Source organism: Gopherus evgoodei, chromosome 9, assembly GCF_007399415.2.
Source record: "Gopherus evgoodei ecotype Sinaloan lineage chromosome 9, rGopEvg1_v1.p, whole genome shotgun sequence".
In the NCBI taxonomy this organism is placed as follows: domain Eukaryota; kingdom Metazoa; phylum Chordata; order Testudines; family Testudinidae; genus Gopherus; species Gopherus evgoodei.
In genome coordinates, this window is record NC_044330.1 from 97,190,812 (window position 1) to 97,211,118 (window position 20,307).

General features: G+C 42.8%; 1 protein-coding gene across 2 annotated transcripts in view; it reads right to left on the reverse strand.

Moving 5' to 3' along the window:
- The window catches only part of PASD1 (PAS domain containing repressor 1), an 81,175-nt gene that overhangs the window by 45,481 nt on the left and 15,387 nt on the right, over nucleotides 1-20,307 (reverse strand). The window contains exons 2-5 of one of the 2 annotated variants that reach the window (XM_030576103.1): nucleotides 6,760-6,816; nucleotides 4,691-4,845; nucleotides 3,303-3,394; nucleotides 1,247-1,336 (exon numbers count right to left, since the gene is read on the reverse strand). In XM_030576103.1, the coding sequence (XP_030431963.1) occupies nucleotides 1,247-1,336; nucleotides 3,303-3,394; nucleotides 4,691-4,845; nucleotides 6,760-6,791 (369 nt within the window). In that variant the 5' untranslated portion in view covers nucleotides 6,792-6,816. Of the gene's footprint in view, nucleotides 1-1,246; nucleotides 1,337-3,302; nucleotides 3,395-4,690; nucleotides 4,846-6,759; nucleotides 6,817-20,307 lie in introns of those variants that run through there. The other variant, XM_030576104.1, reaches the window with a different exon arrangement.

Here is a 20,307-nt window from a genome sequence, read left to right on the forward strand (position 1 = left end):
TCTGTACCAGATTGTTGCTTACTAGTCCAACACATTCTTCCCAGAAACCTCAGGCCTCAGACACATCTGATGCCCATGTGCTTTTGATCAAAAGTGAGGTGATTCAGCCCTCACACCATCTGTACATTGTTTGAAAATAGCATTATCAAGAGCACATTCCATGGCCACAATATTTTCCAGACACTTGGTGGAATAAACAACACACATAAGTGGCCTCAGATGTACAGAAAGCTGTGGCTACTATGATTCTGCATTTTTTTAAAGCTAAGTCAGAGATCCTAATGCAAAATCTATTACTTAGGGATTTCAGAGCAAGTTGGGATACTTCCTAAGGGTCTGCTGGATTCATAAGCCAAGGAAGGCATTGCATTCATCCAGTAGTTCTCTCCTCCATGACAGATACAATCTGGCTAATATTGTGTATGACAAAGCACAACTGAATGGCAATTGACTACACCAGCTGTGTGAGTGGATTGCAGCACATGACGGGTTTCTCAGTAAAAGCGAAGTCACACAGTGCTTCTCCAGCATCTGAAGCATCTCACAGCCCAGCAGGTTCCATGTGGGGAATGCTGCAACTTCCACTATGCAACGTGGCAGTGGATATTAGTCAGATATATAGTATTACTAGCCAGAATGGAAGATATGATTTAGAACACAAGAACGTAAGAACGGCCGTATCGGGTCAGACCAAAGGTCTATCCAGCCCAGTATCCTGTCTACTGACTGTGGCCAATGCCAGGTGCCCCAGAGGGAGTGAACCTAACAGGTAATGATCAAGTGATCTCTCTCCTGCCATCCATCTCCACCCTCTGACAAACAGAGGCTACGGGCACCATTCCTTACCTCATTTGAGAAATGAGGGCAAATATCAGTCACACTGTATATCCTTCTCATGCTTCGTCAGAAAGCTATTTCTTGCACAGGGCCAAATTCTGACCCCACTGAAGTCAATGGAAATCCTGCTGTTGATTTCAGTGGGGGAGGCAGAATTTGTTCCTCTATGACAATCTTAGGGTCAGACTGTGCATGGTAGGCACAAGGCCACCTGGACGATGGAACAGCTATATCACACAGCCCCAGAAGGAGCTCTGTGAGGGCTCTCTGTGCACAATCCCCGAGCTTGCTGGGGGAGTGTGCACACTGCACCGGCCATGGGATGTTGTTGTTGACCCTCAGGTGTGCAACTATCTGGACATTCTAAATTAAAAACCAGACGTGCAAGCGTTATGTTGTTAGAACTTACCGGTAAATGTCCAAGAAGAGAGGAGACACTATCAGATACATAAATAATAATCCCGTCAGCGGTAAGTGCAATGAGGAATCCATCTAATGCCTAATGATAAAAGGCAGGAAGAAAAATAAGAATGTACCTGTACTTCAAATACAATATAGAAGTCATTTTTTTCAAAAGTGATGCCTCTAACACTCTGCAACCAACATAAATCCATAGTGGTTCAGCACAGAAAGAATAAAAGTAATTACTAAATATGGTGCCTCATTCAGAGTCCTTCTAGCTAATTACTTTCTCATTAGCATTAATTTAACTTGTATTTTGCATCCACGGAATCTTGATTTAACATGAAGCAAGATATAGGATGTCAAATTCCTCATTCACCACCCATACTATCCTGCTGACTTCAGTGACTCCAACTATATGTAGCAAGTCATGCAATCGTTAACCTCCTGACTAACAGATGCCAAATACCATCATGGTGAGCACAGGATGGAAACGGCAGACAGACAGATATAATTTACCAATTTATAGCTGAAGCCAATGAGATTTAAAAAGTTTTTTATTTTGCTTACACCTGTATAGCCAATTACAGAAATGATTGGTTTTTTTACTTTAGTTTGGTTTGTTTTTTCTCATCTACAATGGCTGCCCCTACTTCTCCCTTGCTGGATGACTGTATCTCTGATGTATAAACAGCATGTGTAAACTCTATTGAGTTACCAAGGCCCGAAGCATTTGAGTTTACATGACGGAGAACTCAGCACTGGTGCTGAAGTTCTCTTTCCCTTCATTCTGAGTCAGTGTGTTTCCTTCCTGTATTACTAGCCCAGGCCTCTATTCTTCTAGGACAGCTACCAAGGTCAGGAATGTTTTATCTCCGGTCAGCACAACAGACAAAGCAATCTCTTCCAATGCCAACGCTAATGATGCTCTGTAGTTTAGTTCACAGGCAGCAGAGATGGGTGGTGCAGGTATCCTCCATTCCCTCTTCTCCAGTCACCTCTCCTCCTCACTCACTCTGCCCTGACTCAAGCATGAAGAGCAACAGAGACTTGAAAATAAAAGTCTCAAACTGTCTCAGCACAGATTAACTTTGTGACTAAAAAACAAACAAGTACACATTGTGATACGGCCACAAGAGTGAGAGCTATTACAAACTCCCCTCCCTCTGCCATCTCTCAGGCTGGTGTCTATTTTGATTAAACCCGAATGAACTAACTTGTCTGGTGAGAACAACTCCTGGAAAGAATGAACAGACTTTTCCAAGGAGGTCACTCATGACATCCTGACAAAAAGGAATAACCAAGACATTGCAATGCTGCCTAGCATACACCCTTATTCTGGTGCCACTGACTTCAAAGGATGGGAGAACTCACAGCCGCAGTAGTATGCGACATGGAATCAGAAGCTGCCTTCTCTAAGAAAGGCTGGCAGAAATCTCAGCTCTTCTGCAGGATGTGTCTCCACCCGCTAAGAACTTTTGTAAGCGAGAACCAGGGCTTCTCTCCTCTACATGTTTCATGCAAAGGCATTGCTGGCAAACGGGGTAGGATTCACCGTTCTCTGTTTAGGCACAAAACAGGTACAGCATAGGGCATGCAACAGCAGTGCGGGCTTTCCCACCCTGCCCTGCCAACAGGTTTCAGGCTAGACCTGGGAGGGAGCAAGTCGCTCAATCTCCAGGTCCATTCACCTTTTGTCCTCTGTCAGCTCTGCTGGCTGTTCTGTGCAGGGGGTCCCTACCTTTTTCTCCCCCACACTGGATTTGCCACCTGTTCAAAGCCAGACCAGGTGGATAGTAACAGAAAGCTGTTTATCATCTGTAAACTCTGTCCGGGGCAGGGACCATCTTATTATTCTGGGTTGTACAATGGGGACCTGCCCCAGGACGGAGGCTTCCAGAGCATAACACAAACAATAACGGTAATAGTAATAATCTAACGGCAGTCAATGCTCTCCAGGAACGAGGTGTGTAGTCTCGGTACTTGCCAGCAGATGCAATGACCGAGAGATGAAAGGCCCTGTACCTCTCCCCCACCCTCAGAAATCTTTCATTTCTTCTTACCTCTAACATCAACTGGGTGAACTCCTCATTGCTAAGAAACGAAGGCTTCCAGTCTTGTCTAATCTCACAGGCCTCGGTCTGCGCTGTGATTTCTTAAACAGAAAATATCAGAAAAGCAACAGGACCCACATCAGCTGGATTGTTTTTCATTTTTGAGGTAGCGCTAGAGTTTTCAAGGAATAATCTCCTCTTACATAGAAGTCTCAGCTCCATCATCGTGCGAATGTCATTGGGAAGATCAAGAAAAGGGGAAGACATAAGGAGGTGGAAAAGGAAGTGTAAGAATAATTTTAAAACGATTGGGGCCCAAATTCTGCAGTCAGTTAAGTCAGTGTAAACTCAGAGTAATCCCCTCAGAGCCCATAGGGTTACTCCAGATTTACAGTGGCATCGTAGACAGCAATATTTGACCACAGGAGGGGGTATTACTCAATTCATGGTGCTATATGCAACATAGGCGGCCACCTGGGGCATCCCTTAGCACTTGTGTGGCCAGATGCCAGCTGTCCCTTGTTCATTTGGGTGTTTGACATGCTCCATGAAGCTCCAAGCAAGAGAATACGGAAATACCTTTCCCCCACACTACCCAAGGCTCATCTGCTGCCCTGGTCTGGTAGCCACTGGCCAACTCTGCTTTGTTTGGGGGCATGTCTTACACTGTGTGAAGGAGCCAGGAGACAGCCCTGAAGCGAGTCATCTGGTGCCCCTCCCCTATTAACACAGGGAGGCAGATTCAGGAAAAATAAGACTTGGGGGTTTGTGGGCAAGCAGGAGAATGAAAGAAAGGTCTGGGAGTCAGGAGAAAGCAAACAGCAAAGGGGCCATGGGGAGGAAGAGATACGGGTGCAAAGGGAGCCTGGTTGTGGGGAGAGCATGGGCAACAGATCACACAGCAAGGGCCAGGGCATCTGGGAAATGAGAGAGATGGAGAACTGGGACGCAGAACCTGGCAGAGCAGCGAGGGAGAGATGAGGAAGAGAAAAGAGGACTGAAGGCAGAGCAGCAGGGAATTAGATAATGTACAGTGGGGAGCAAGGGATAGGGAGAGCAAATCAAGAGATGCCAGAGAGTACGGAGGGCAGGAGTGGACTAGAGCTCTGTAGTTAGACACACTGCTAGGCTCTGGCCTAGAGCTGCACATTACAACCACACCCTTTTTCAAGTGCTTTGTGGTTTAACCCTGCATCAGATAATTCAACCTCCTCTGGAAGCTGACTCTGGCTATTACCCCTTGCTCTGCTCACCGCTCCCATCACTGTGCTGCTTTGCAGCTCAGTGTCCCTGTTCTCCTCAGAAATAAAGCACTGGCCAGCTGCTCTCTGACTCCCTTAGCAATTCTCACACACCCCTTGGAGGGTGGGAAAAGCGGGCCGACCACGATCCAATACCTTTCTGTTTCTGTAAGAAGTCAATGGTCCTCTGCAATATTGTGGACTTGTCCATCTTGAGAGGGTGCCCATGACCCTGCAGCATCGTGCAGAGCTCTTTGATGAGGACATTGAACTGGTCTCGCCTTTTCTTTTCAGATTTGTTGCGTGATGCCCTGGTTAATCAAAACACAAACACCATTGAGGAAAGCAAGGGGTGATTGTCTCGATTCCACAAGGTCCTAAGAGGCTCCAGCCCAGCAAAGCACGACAGCACACGCGTATCTGAAAGTACGTCAACAGTCCTATCGGTTTCAATGGGTCTACTCCTATGCTTAAAGCTAAGCATGTGCTTGAAAACTTTGCTGGATGGGGGCCAGAGTGCTCAGCATCTCACAGCAGAATCAAGCTCACAAAGAACAAGGAACATCTGGAGGTTAGAAAAACCACTGATATTCTTTGGAGTGAATACGTTTATCTACTTCGGCAGGGTTTCGGTTGGTTGATTTTGTGTGGAGTTTTTTGAAAAGAGGTGGTCATTTGGTATATGCTCGAGCTGTGGGGGTTGTTTTTTTTTTTTGGTTTGCTGCCAATTTAAAAGAAATATTTTAAATATTGCTTTGGGTTAAACCAACAATTGTTTCAATTTTTCAGCAAATCGAAAAGTTGGAAAAAAGTAACATTTTTGTTGTGACAAAATCAAAATGTGTCATTTCAATTTTGACCTTTTTTAACATAAAAATAAAAATTAATTGTTTTTTAAAATAAAATCAAAGGAAATTTTGAAAAGTAATTTCAAACTGAAAAATTGAAATGTTTCACTTTCTCCAAATTTTTGACTGAAACAATTCCATGAAATTGACATGAATTTACAAAACATTTTGATGTCACCAATCTGTATTTTTCAGTGACAAAAAACTTTCATGTGAAAAATGTCACTCAGTTCCAATAGACGCATTATTTTCAAAGAGCTCTTCACCTGGCCTCTGAAATTGTAGTCACGACTGTGTATGCTCATCGTTTTCTGAGTAGTTTCTTCATGACTTTTTTTTTGCATTGTGTGTGCCCAAATGGGTGAGATACCTATTTCCTGCTTTCTGCATATAAGTATAACATGCATACACAAGTTTTGTGCCCAGAAAAACTTGGCTGTGAAAAAACTGCACAAAATTGAGGCCACGCAATAGTTTGAAAATCTGAACTGAGTAGAAACATGATGCTCAAAGAAACCACTCCCCAACTCCCAACCTGCCTTAATAATGGTTAAGAAGGTTTCAATAAAGTTTTCCTCTTTGTTAAATCAACAGTAAAGCAGGAAGCATGCCCATGTGCAATTTCTTCCATAAAGTTCCTTTCCATGCTGGTATCACAAATGACCCTACTTTTCAGCAGGCGGACACTGACAGCACTAGTTGCAGTTAAAATCTTTGACAAGTTTATTCGTGTCAACAAGTGCTCCTGCTCGTGGGATCTGGAATGGGTATTTTATAGAAATCCCATCTAGGTTCAGATTTGAAAGCAAACTCCCCACACCAGATTTGGGGGGTTGTGTGTATCTCAGACCCAGTGTTTTCATTCGGGTCCATTTGTATTTGGAGTGAAAGTCCAAAGACCAATTAGAAAGGTAATAGTTTTATTAAGAGAGATGAATTCACACCCAGGATTAAGCTGGAACCTGCTCTAAGCTTCACAGAGAAATCATCCTCCAACAAGATACTTAAACCCAACCAGTGAAAACCCCAACCAGGAGCACTGAATCATAACAAATAGGGACTGGATGATCAATGATCCCGAGGGCAAGACAATGTAACCTAGCAATCCCTGAGAGCTGATTAGCCTTTTCTTGGGCGTCAGCTGCACCACTGGGCGACGAAAAAGGCTGCGTATTTGTCCCTGCGCCAACTCTGACATATAAAGAATGTAATCTTGCTCCAGTGAACTCAATGGGATTTTTGCCTTTGAAACCCACAGTAGCCAACTGGGGCCCCAGAAAGCATTCCAGTCACAATGCAAGCAAATCTTGTTACATTTCCACAAACGAGAGAGATTTAATGCACACTCCTTCCAGTGCTCTGTACGTCCATCCATACCTCTTTGCCCTGTCCTTCTCATCTTCATCCATCAGCTCGTTTACACAACACAGGGTTCTGGAAGGAAAAAGTAGGGTTTACCTCCTTTAACATGCGGGAAACACTGTCCAGTTACACTGATGCTGACAAGTCAGAATCCTTGACTCTAATACTCAAAACAATTAAAATCCAGAATATTCATTTAGTTTCTCTCTTCCCTTTCCCCACTCTCTCCTACTTTATGGTGCTTTTCTTTTTACACTGTATAGTCAGCATTTAGAAGTGGTGTTTGGATATCAACTCAAAATATACAGTAATACTTCTGTGCAATGGAAAAATGATAAAACACGCTATAGGGCAAATTCTACCCAGTGACTTGCATGTTCATCTGAGTGCAAGGCGCCTGTGGGCAAATCAATAAACTTATATTTTGCAAACTTAAAAAATGAGAGCCAGTTTCAGCATAGGGTCCGTGTCAGTCCATGCTAGCACAAATTCCTGTTGCTGGTAAATCCACCAGGATGGAACTGCAGTGGTGGAAACCTCCCTTGCAGCGGAAGGATGGGAGAGGAGAATATGGAGCCAGTGCTGTCCATGAAGGGAGCGGCAGTAGGCCACAATAGGACATGATGAAGCCTGCCAAAGGATTCAAAGGCCATTGAGTAAATGCAAACACTTGCAATGCGCTCTGGATCAGGCTCCTCGTATATCACCTCAGAAGCCTCCTGGGGCGCAGGGAAGTGAAACTGGTACCTCTCTGCGCCAGCTGCAGTCTTTATTTTATTTGAAGTTCTTTCACTGCACAAGTAAGGGCAACAGTGAATGACAACTCCCCTCAAGAGCACTCTGCTCTTGATTCCAACGAAGTATGGAAAATTTAACACAACAAGGGTAACTTCTTAACTGGCAATTTGCTTTCTGTGACTCAGATTGGCCAATCCGGATCCAGTCACATTCCAGATCTGTCAAATGGGCAGAGGCAGACAACCCAGCCACAGTCATTCCACACCCTTAATCTCCCAGAGCCAGCCTTGCCAGGTCACAGCCTGCCTAAGACAGCTCCAAAACCAGTCCACAGATTGACTGGAATCTATGCCTGTCATTAACTTTAGCAGCCAATCAGAGTCCATAGTGCTAACGAGCACTTTCACTGGCAAGCCTCTGGCAACACACCCAGTGCCCCAGGAACATTCTTGATTGGACAGATCCAAATATTTTCCCCTGCTGCTGCATGCCAGCTCCAACCCCAAATGACTTAATAGCTATAAAAGTTACACGAAATAGAGCTGTCCACAGCTGACAGGAAAAGTGTATGGCTGGTTTTTCAAAAGATGATGCCTAAATTAAAGGCAAACCGGAGGTTTTCCAACTCTGCTTAGCCTTCTCTCTCCTGATCAGGAATACCCCTCACCGCAAGGGGCAAACTGGGCACAGGAAATGAACTGAAGGTTTCATTTCTACCCAAAAGGTGAGGGCGCATCAAAGGAAGGGCGGGGTTCCAGATCTGAGTGCACATAACCGAATCCGAAATGACCTGCTCTATTCCTCAGATTCGTCAGTGCAGACTGATGGGGGAAGGTAAGCACTTCATATCACCACGTAAATAGAGATGGGCAAAATTAATCCTTACAGGGAGAACAAATTTTAATTAACCCACAACTGTACTCAGACTATCAAGCAACAGCTACTAAAAGCTGAAAAAACTCTGTTACACTTACTTAAGAATATGTTCTCTGTTAACCTGTCAAAGCTCAGCAAAGCCTCAAGGAGCTAAAGATTTTGGGCCATATTCTGGGCTGATTTACACCACATGCAACTCCACTAAGCCCTGTTACCCTGAGTGGAAGGCAGTGCAGAACTTGGCCTGTTTGTTCCATACAACCTCATGGGCCACTTGGGCTCATGAAACACTCACTTTGGGCTATTTAGAGTCATTCCATGGGCGCCAAAGGGCTTTGGCTCAGGCTTGAAGGCAAGTAAAGCACTGCAGAGTTTAGCACCATGTTACATTACAATATACTTTTATCTTTACATCCAGCTACATCTCTTGCAATAGCATTTCTTGGATTTGGAAACCACTGATCTTCCTTTTGCCCTCTATTTTTATTGGAATTACACTTGCATCAGCGTACGCATGCACACACACACGCTTTAAGTTTTTAATTCGTGCATTTTTTCTGTTTCATGATCATGTAATAGTATTACTATGCTATTTTCTTTCAACCATTAACTTATATGCAATTGTAACCCACACACCTCCTGGGTGTGGTGCTCTGTCCCATGTAGTGGCACCGAGATCGCTTAGAGAGAGATTAATGAGTCTGCTCTTAGCTAAACAGTCAGTTGGCTTTAGCTCATGCAGATGAGGCTCATGCACTAAGATTCAGAGGTACCAAGTTCAATCCTTCCTGTTGACAACTGGGGTCCGGTGGCCAGGGCTGGCGCAACCCATTAGGTGACTTAGGTGGTCACCTAGGGCGCTAACATTTGGGGGATGGCGACCGCAGCAGCTGGATCTTTGGCCACCCTGGTCCTCAGCAGCATTTCAGGGGTGGAACCTTCCACCGCCTCTGTCGGGGGCACCATTTCAGGGGTGGGACCTTCCGCCGCCTAGGGCACCAAAAAAGCTGGTGGCACTCCTGCCAGTGGCCTTACAAGTGCCCACTTGTAACACCAACAGACTCTGGTTGTTGTCAGGAAGGCTTGAACCTGAGACCTGATTGCATGAGTTAAAAGCCATATGGCTGTTAGCAAAGGCTGTAGAGCAGACTCATTAATCTCTCTCTCTAAATGGTCTTGATGAGACAGAACACCACACCCAGAAGTTGTGTGGGTTACACAATGAATCCTTTCATGTAAATCAATCAATATTTGGCCTCATTAATCTTTTTCTTTTCTTTCTGTGTTTCAATAGATTTTTTATGGAAGTTGGTGCTTCCGATGAATCTCTCTTTTCTACCTAGGCAACATGACTACAGCTCAGGTAAATTATTGCAAAGGTGGGTTGGAAGCAGCACAGGAGCTCTTGGTTCTTCACCGGCTCCCATGTGGGTTCCAGGAGAGTTTGGACATGTAAAAAGGGGACAGTTGTTTCCTACCTGTTGACCAGTAAAACAGCATAAACACAGACCCCAAAAGAGGATTTCTTCTTCTCTTACTGGCCAGAGACACATCTGTATTTGTAACTGTATAGGAAGATGTGGGAGGTGGGAAGGAGAGGGACCGAAAAGGCGCTCCCCAGAGGTCATGGGCAGGGGTTCCTCAGGAATCTGTTTGGACTGGTTTTCAGCTAAACTGTCTGACCACAGGATGGGAAAAAGTTGCACCAAAACAGTGAAGTTCAAGACAGTTTATGGTGTGTTCTTGTGACAGAGTCACGACTCTGAGTATATTTTATATCTGCTATACTCATTCTTCTGGCCAAAACTCTGCTCTTGGATCTCTGTGTTCATCTTCCACTGAAGTAAATGCGAGCGATAAATAATCATCCAAAGATGGAATTGGACCCCTCCAGTATTGCTTTCTATTCCTTTTACATTATATTATCACCTCTCCAATTGCTTTTGAGATAAATGCTAATGAGCTCTTTGGGCTCCCTTTTAAGTCAAAGATTTTAATTACTTTAATTCTCCAAGACCCTTTTCTTTTCTCCACATCATCTCATTGTCCATCTGCAAGGCACATCATTTCTCAATTACCCAATTTCGTCATATTCTCTCTTCTTTCTGAGAGCGCACTGATCATCCCCACAACAGGAGCACTAATATCTCTGGAGTACTAGGGGCTGAGACTTTTCTTGTTTCAAAGGACACATGTTCTCATGAAAAAAAAAACACCTATGAGTACAGCTGAACTCTCGATAATTTCAGGGTCATCATCAACAACAATGATCATTTGCTGGCTTACCAAATGTAAAGAACATTTAATCCAGCCATGCTGTTCAAATTGACAGCTCTGTGCAATAGCCTCATGGTTGTTACTGTTGTTCTTATTATCACTGAGCCCGGAGAACTGATTTGAGACACAGTAACAAGCTCCTGACATTACCAATTCAGTATAAATTGGCAAAAAAGGAAGGTGAATGAATGACAATGCCTATATGTTGGGTATGTGAAAAAACTAACAGTTTGTTCCTGTTTCGTATTAATTAAAAGCATTTTGACGAGGAGACACAACTATGAGGCTGGTCCGAGTGCTGAGGTGGCTGCTGCTCTAGGCAGGTATTAAGCAAGTACCTTGAGAAACGCAGACGAGAAAGATTTGGGAATTGAAAATATGGGGCCGCTGCTGAATACCATGAGTGACACAGACAGAAAGCCAATGATATTAAGATATTGTGGGCATGCATTGAATGTGGGGGGGGGGATGTCTATGAGTAAATTGAGGCAATAGGCCAAGTTCCAGTTCATTAGTGCCAAATTCACTTATGTCACTAGGTTTGCACTGAGAATTTAGCTCAGTGAACTTGTAATAGTGTGGATACATCTCAAGAGGACTCAAAGACCTCCTGAAGAATAGGAAATCACGAGAAAACCATTCAAGGCTTATGTGGCATTCTTTCAGTATGAAGTGCTTTAATAATTTTATGAAGGCTAGTTTCATTTCTATTTCCAGTTGGGAACACATACTTCCGGATTCACACAGACAAAACTTTATGCATCTCATATGTTTATGATGAAATGACAGAGAAACTGCAGCTGAAAGCACCACCTACATAACAAGCATCAGTACCGTGGGTCTGACACTCCTTATCTTCGCTTACATCATCTTTACACCAATGTAACTGCTTTTACTTCAACGGAATTATTCCTGCTTTATCCTGGCATGAGAGGAGAATGAGGCCACGATGTATTTACGTTTTCCCGCTGATCTATAAATAGTACTGTACTTCTACTCTTAGCTGAAATTGCTTGTAACTCCATTCATTTTAATTTTGCAAACTGGCTTAGAGCCTAGTCCTCCAGAAATCTGAGCCACCCAGAAATTCTCAAGTTCAAGCATTTTGGAGCTATATGTGAATATTATTTTTAATAGCGAGAAAAGTTTTTATTCCCTTTGAATAACTTTGGGGGACAAAAAACCGGGGTCAGAATAGGGTGATGGTGGATTTTACTCAAAATTTCCAAAAAATGTAACTTTGGGCTGAGACCACACTTTTCATCAGTAGATCTCAATGCACGTTAAAAAGGAGATAAGTATCATTATCCCCATGTTATAGATGGGGAAACTGAGGCACAGGGCGAGAGATTACTTGCTCAAGGTCATCCAGCAGGCCAGTGGCAGAGAATAGACCCCACTTCTCCTGAGTCATAAGAACATAAGCATCGCTGTACCAGATCGGACCAAAAGGTCCATCTAGCCCAGTATCCTGCCTTCTGACAGCGGCCAATGCCAGGTGCCCCAGAGGGAATGAACAGAACAGGTAATGATCAAGTGATCATCCCGTCCCCCATTCCCAGAATTCCCAGTCCAAGTGCAGTTCTCTACCCACAGATACTTTATACAACTGTCTGTTAACACCTATCAAGCCTGAATTAGGAATCGTGCACTCCGATCTATACCACTCCAAAGTAGAGGTGACAAATCTATCAAGTTAGGTTTGTACATCACCTTGCACACGCATAAATGAAATTACAAGCACCAAGGGTCTGCAGAGTTAGGGATCCATGTGCCTATCCTTATGGGATACAGTCAACGATGGTGAGAGATCGTTTGAATCAATAAGAGACTTGGACAGCAAACAGCGAAAGAAAATAAGAGTCTAAAAATCAATACAAATGTCTTAACAGTAAAGGCTATCGAAGAATGAATGTTAACCAACACACACAAAAGCTTTTTGCATGATGCAGCAGAATGGTGAGCTGTAAAAAGATCTACCATAAGGGATACACTTAAAGACAAAATATTCTTAACTGGATTAAGCACTTCAGAGCCACATTTAGTCCTAAGTGCTCGTTGTCTTGTTGTAAGATGGAGCTAAATATAGTACTCAGAAAACTTAAGCATAGTGGTCATAGAGGTTGTGGACACTCTTAATGGCTGGCAGCAGTAGGTTTGCATATAAGCGTGTTTTAAATAGTTACAGATAGAACAACAAACCAGTCTCTATGCAAAAGAATAAATGGACACAAATCTGACGTCAGGAATCATAACATTCAAAAACCAGTTGGAGAACACTTCGGTCTCTCTCGTCACTCAATAACAGACCTAAAAGTGGCAATTCTTCAACAAAAAAACTTCAAAAACAGACTCCAATGTGAAACTGCAGAACTGGAATTAATTTGCAAACTGGACACCATCAGATTAGGCCTGAATAAAGACTGGGAGTGGTTGGGTCATTATAAAAGCTAAACCTATTTTCCCCAATACTAATTTTCCCTTACTGTTACTCACACCTTCTTGTCAACTGTCTGAAACGGACCACTCTCATTACCACTTCAAAAGTTAGCTTTCCTCCCTTGGTATCCTGCTGTTAAGTGAATTGTCTTGTTAGACTGAGCTCCCACTTGGTGAGGTAACTCCAATCCTTTCATGCATTTATAGCTGCTCCTGTATTTTCCATTTCATGCATCAGATGAAATGGGTTCTAGCCCATGAAAGCTTATGCCCAAATAAATGTGTTAGTCTCTAAGGTGTCACAAGGACTCCTCGTTGGTTTTGCTGATACAGACTAACACTCAAAAATCTTTTACTTTAACTGTATTAATAATCAGAGGAAGCAAGATTTGTTGATAGCCAACTAAATAGCCTCTCCTGAAACTCTCTGAAAGTTTCTAGAACCATTCAGCATCCTGCCTGATTGCAAGAATGCAGCAAAGAGATGGAACAGCTTGTCATCAGTCCAAACTATTTGTTATTTTCCCCCATCCAAGGTATGTGCTGGTAAATTACCCAGCAGAGAAATGTGGATTTGATCAGTCTTGCAGTCCTCAGAGGGGAAGAAGGTCACCCTGCCCGAGTCGTCTCTCCTCAATATCAGCAGGAAAGTTTAAAAAACAGACATAGCATTTTTAAGGATAAATTGCATTTCAGACCCATCAGTCTTCAGAGTGTTTAAAGTAATGTCAAGGGTTACAAAAAGGGATCTGGGGCATGACAGTCTTAATAGGATAAAGGGACTCAGTAACTCAATGAATAGCAGAAATGCTGTTTCATGCTACTGGCAATATTCTGGCAAAATCCTCCCTACCTTGCCCAAAAAATGAAGAACATCCGTTTGCTTCGCAGCAATAAAAAAACATCTCTGCATGTCTGAATTCAGGAAGCATCTGGATCTGTGGGCCTTTGACTGCAGAACTGTATATGTACTTGTCTTCTGCAAATCAGCAATTAATATAACGCACAAGGGCAAAGTATAATATCAACTTGAAAATTACTGTTTCCTGTTAATGGAACACTAGGTCAAATAAGGATGTTCCTACAAACATCTTCTGGTTGGGATTTTACACCCTGAGCGTCCAAATGCTTATACATGTGCTTAATTTTAAGCACCTGATTAGTTCTATTCTTCTTCAACGCTTAGCTGAACGGTCGGCCGTAGCAATCATTGGCCATTTGGTCTGTTTCTGTGCGCTGCAAGGGCTTGACGGCCCCAGAGTCCAACATTGGAACAGACTTGAGTTAGTTTCACTGAACTCATGATAAAGTTTACCTTAGGGCCCAACCCTGCAAAAATTAACCGTCTGCATTGTGAGTAGTTCCTTGACTTCAATGGCACTAGTCACAGTGTGTAAGGCTAAGCTCCTATTTAAGCCTTTGCAGGATCAGGACCTTAGGTAGTATTTGGCAGGTTACAGAAGCATTAGCATTCTCAAATATACACTGGAGGAAGAGATTTCATTTATTACAATGTGCCCATTTGAATAATAGAACGACAAGGTGGGCAAGGTAATATCTGGTATTGGACAAATTCTGTTGGTGAAAGAGACAAGCTTTTGAGCTTACTCAGAGCAGTTCTTCAGGTCCTCACCCACCTCGTCTCTCTAATATCCTGGGACCAACACAGCTACAACACTGCAAACATGTAAATAATGTATTTTGTGAGCTTGCCCTCAAATTCCGGGTGCAGAGCTTTCAAGCACAGAGTGGTGCTGCAATAAATAAGAGAGTTGATGGCATTCTCCAGCAATAGGTTTTATATATTTCATTCTTCTTGAGGCAACAGGAGGGAATGACTGTGGTTGACAGCTAAACAACTGATTTAATTTTTAAAAGGCTGAATTTAACTTTTTCAGTCAAATGTTACAGATTCAATTATGCCGTGTGAACGTCAACGATATCTGAAAACCAAACAGTGCTTCATCATCTCTGTGGTTGTTTAGCACAAAAAGTAGTCATCATTACGGAGTTTACATGTCGGAGCCTTAAAACCATCTGCCTGCCATTTGCAGATTCCTGCAGCTGTAACCGGCCTCTTACCAATCACAGAAGGCTTCTAGGGCTGGCCAAAGTGGAGATCTCCCTCCATCGGGCAGCAGCAGGGACAGGAGGCTCTCAGTCTCTCTCTTTTCACTATAAGGGCTGGCATTCCGAAAGACATTCACCCGTCACTGAGACACACAATTCCAAAAAGCACATGGCCCACTAACCTAGCACCACAACCAACAGCAAGCAGCAATTTGACACAAGTCTCCTCAGGAATATTACCCCAGTGCTTCTCCTCCTGGCCCCAGCAGAACTGTGGGATGCTTTCCAGAGAGATATATTGAAATGCAAGGCAAAAAAAATGTAGGATTAAAATGAACGCCACTAATCCAAATGAAATGGAGCACAGAGGCTCCAACTTTTTTTTTTAATCATTATTTCATTCTCTCCTTCAGCTTCCCTGTATCTTTCCTTTCATTTCCATCTATTGTTTTCTCCACTGTTCCTGTCCTCCGTCTCTCTTCTTTCCTCTTATTGACATTTTGTAAAACCATTTTTATTAGCAAATTCCACAGTACTGCCCCTTCTTGTATGGTGTTCTCTCCCTGTTCCCATTAGCTCTTGTCTCTCGCCTGCCCTCCTCCCTCTAGTGATCTCTCCCACTTCCTTCTTGGTTCACAATTTTTCTGCTTGTTCTCCTCTCCTCTTTTTCCTGGGTATCTGCCTTCTTCATCTAGCTCCATTCCAGGATGACTGAGACAGATACCCCATTAAAAAGAGCTGATGTCCTGCTCACTCTATTCTGTGGGGTCTAACACCGATCTAACTTGTAGCATCAGTATTCAGTTGTATGTCATCAATGGAGATATTTCAGATAGTATGAGTAGGACTGTATGGGGCAGGGGAACGAACACCTATGCAAAATTCACGTTGCAAGAAAAACAAATAAAAGAGTTCTGATTCTGTACTGTCATCAGTTTCTCGTAACTGGGGTAATTGGAACTGTTGCTCCTCTTCCCTGGTTGATCAGGATTTAAATTTAACTTGTTACCTGTGACAGCTTTCTGGCTACATTCATTATGACAATAACACTCTGAAGTGGCTTCTAAGAGGTGACCAAAGAAAATGGATCAGACAAAATAATTAAAGGCTGTTTTGGAACACAGTGTTTCAAAACAGAATTGAAATGAAAGATACAGAGACATACAACTGTGATTTTTTTTCCCCCAGTATATGCTGTTGTCTGACAATAAAAAGAAAAAAGAAACTAGAAATACTAATAGACACACTTGAAAAGAAAAGATTAGACAAGCATTGAGTTCTGGGGGACTTTAGATCCTGGGGAAAACAACCAGGCAACCTTGTTTTGCTACACTAATTTACTAAGCCTTGGTAGAGCTACAATAGTGAAGCAATCATTTCAAGTATTTCCAGGGTTTCTGGTATTTATTCTTCAATTCTATCAATTTGTCTAATACCTTCCCAAAATTCTGAAAATGTGTCAGAGGGAAAAACTGCTGATTCCAACTCCTAGAGTAGCACAAAACCATACTGTAATTCCACTGGCATATACTGTCACAGGATGGAAATGTGTGCAAACTATAACCCCTTAGATGAGCCCCTCAGCTCACTGGAGGCCACTCTGACCGACAGTGAGATGATATATCTGTGTTGAACTATCAGATGATAATGGCACTGGCACCATTAACAAACATCCACTTCTCCAAAGGCAGCACTTCAACAGGAAGTTGAGTCTCCACATCTTGATTCTTGGACGGGTACTGACAGCCAAGTTCCAGATCCCTAACCAAAGCCTGAGCTTAGATGTGGAAAAATAACAAATAGTTTGGACTGATGACAAGCTGTTCCATCTCTTTGCTGCATTCTTGCAATCAGGCAGGATGCTGAACGGTTCTAGAAACTTTCAGACTGTTTCAGTGTCTCCTCAGCGATATGGGGGGAAACTGGGGCACTGAGAGGGGCAGTGACTTGCCCAAGGTTACTTGACAATCCAGTGACAAATCTGGAAATGGCGTCCAGGTCTTCTGAGTGCCAGTTCAGTGTTCTATCCACTAGGCAATGCTGCCTCTGCAACCTACCTTTGCTCTCATGCTTTCGCCAAACATGACCACTGTGGTGCCTGCTGGCTGAGTGCATCCAACAGAGTTCTACTAATTATACTTATCTTGACCCACATGACACATAGACCAAATTCCCTGCTGCTATAATTCTCTCAGCAAAGAACCTGGCACATCCTCTTCGGCAGGAAGAGGCAACTCTGGTCTCAAGGTAACACTAGTAGAGCCGAACCATTTTATTAATCTCTTCATAAGATTAATAACACAAACCTTCCCCACTCCCCACTCTCAGTCGGGAACACATAAGAAATAAATCTGCTTATATCTTTTCAGAGGACATTCTGTTTGAAACGAAATCTTGGTTGCCTCAGAGTGCACCTACTCTTGAGGCCTATTTCCCAACAGATTATAATAGTGACACAATTATTTCCTCTGTAGCATACCATGATATCAGTAATGGAGCATTACAAAACCAAGCTGAAAATTAGCATCAAGAGTAAATAAACTATTATGCAATAAAGACGTTGGACCTGATTCTCTTCTGATTTACACTGGTGTAAACCAGAAAGTAACTCCATTAAAGTGAAAGCAGAAACAGCTGTCTGTCATACAAATGTCCTCAGAAAATAAGCAGTATACAAACAGCTTTCTTCCTTACATGGAATGGTTCACAGAATTTTCTATGAGGTATAGGAAATTCTTTATATCCTTTAGAGCGAACTGGGGCATGGGGTTTTCATACAAATGTTTCCAACGGTATATAAGAAAAAAGGAAAAACAACATAGAAAATGTAATGAGCAGAATTCTTCTTAAATAGGATGTTCTAAAAAATGTCCCACAAAATATCTACTGTTTGTAACAATTTGGATTTGTTTAAACACTGACTCCACTGTGCAAAACTAGATTTTTTTAATGCAGGGCAATTTGGAAAGAGAAATATTCAGCACAATTTCTACCAGCCGCAGTGCTGGTGACGTTCAAGGAGGACTCCTACACGGCTGACCTACTGACCGCACAAATCCAATAACCATTCATTCTATGTGAATATGATAAAAATGTGGCTTTCTGTTGTGCGTTGGAGCACTCCACTATCACATTAGCTGAGCTGGCAGAACACATAACTAACAGAAGCAAAGGGTTAACACAGCAAATAATTAGCAATGAAAAGCGGCTCAACTAAACTGAATAAAGACAAAGATATTGATGCACTAGGCCAAATTATGCTTATAATTATCTTGATGAAATTTCAGGATATATTCCCATTGATTCCAACCCTCGGTTTTTCATGGCAGAACACAACCCGGATGTTGTTTATTGGGATCCAAGAATGTAACATGTATATCTATATTTTTAAAGTCTCTCTCTCCCAGTTTGCTAGCTCAGACTACTCTTAACATGCTGGAATAACAAAGCAGCTGGGAGCTGTGTTCATTTCTAAAGGAAACCACCTTTCACAACTAAGTCAGTGGTGTTGTCTCCTCCTAAGTCAGGCTTGCAGCACTGTCAGATACTCCTCTCTGCCCTCTAACACAACGTGCTCTCTTTTTAGGGCTCACTGTTTGTAACCTCTTAAAGGTGCTGGGAAACTCATTTATGAAACAGACTGTGCAGATACTGCATATTATTCCCATTAAAACGAGAGAGGTGGCTTGTCTTCTATAAATCTTTTTTTTTGTGCCAGTCTCTTGGGTTGAGTTGTTTTTAAGCCTCATCAGTACTTCTGTCTACACGGCAAGGTTTCCCTTCTGACGTGCTGTCCTGATATGCTGAACGACATTTCTTGTAACTCGCCCTTACTTAATTGACTACAGGTGGAATTCACCCTTGTGCAGAGACCCAGCACAATATCTGTGCACCACTCAAGTCCCACGCAGACCCTATTTTTAGATCTTGAGCTGTTCCTCACCATTCAACAATAAAGTGCAATTAGGTATGTAATCATACCAGATGCCCACATACCCATTGTGTAAGGCTAAAGGCCAGAGAACAAGTCATCAGCAACACAATGAGTTGCACCCAATCTACAACCGAAGAGACACTTCTAAACAAATCAGATATAAATACATAAAATCCTCAAAGCCTCTTTATTTCCTGTATAATCAGATTTTTGTTACGTTTTCGGAATTGTTATTTAATGGATCCTAACCTGGCTGTTATAACAGATTCCTGATCAGATATGTAGTTTCCTTCTTGTAACAACACGGGACACAGACAGACCTATTTATCCATACTAAATACAGGGGCAGTTTTTCAAAAGTATAAGGTGCATGACATGAGATGGCAAATATATTTTGCATATATTTTTATTTCATGTTTTAATTACTCCATCTAAAAATGCAACATTGGCATTAATGTCCTTGGCAGGCCCTCTTTCTTTATATGCCACGCCTATTAAAAAGTACGTTTTATTTGTACAATTTCTTTCTTTTTTTTCTTTACTGTGGGCATAAAATATATTTCAGACGTTGGAGAATCACGTTGCTGATGATATGAGCAAAACATGCTTTGTGTTTGCTGCATTGTGCTTGAGGTTTCCAATAACAGAGCTGATGTGAACTTATTATTAAAAAATAACACAATCCATGCCTTGCACACCAAAACAAGGGGGCTATGAGTGAGCAAAGCATGCAGGGCCAAGCCCTAAGAAAATGTAGGCTCCAGTCCTACAAACTGCTCTACCACCAGCATCATCTTCAAAGAGATTTCTGTGTGGGCACAAGATCTGGCCACACCTAGCAGCTTGCAGGATCAGGGCTGAAGTGATTTTCATAGAGTTGTAGATTGCCAGTCTGAAATGCCATGTCTTCCATTTATTCACAGAACAGGTATGGCACAGGCAGTGCTTGTGCAACTTACCCCCCTGCTCCTCCACACTGCCCCACGAATGTGCCTGAGCCCACTGTAAAGGCTATATGTGAACCACCATAGCCAATTGATTCCCCAGCCAGGCAGCCATTGCAAAGGTGCAAGTCAGAAGAGGTTCCGTGACAATGGAATTCCTTCCTGAAGGAAGTTTGCCGAGTCCCTAGACGGCTGCGTTCAGAACAATGCCTGTTTTTCAACCGATCTATTCCTGACCTACTCTAGGCTCCTTCCTTGCTTTGCATGCTTATATTCCCTTAGACT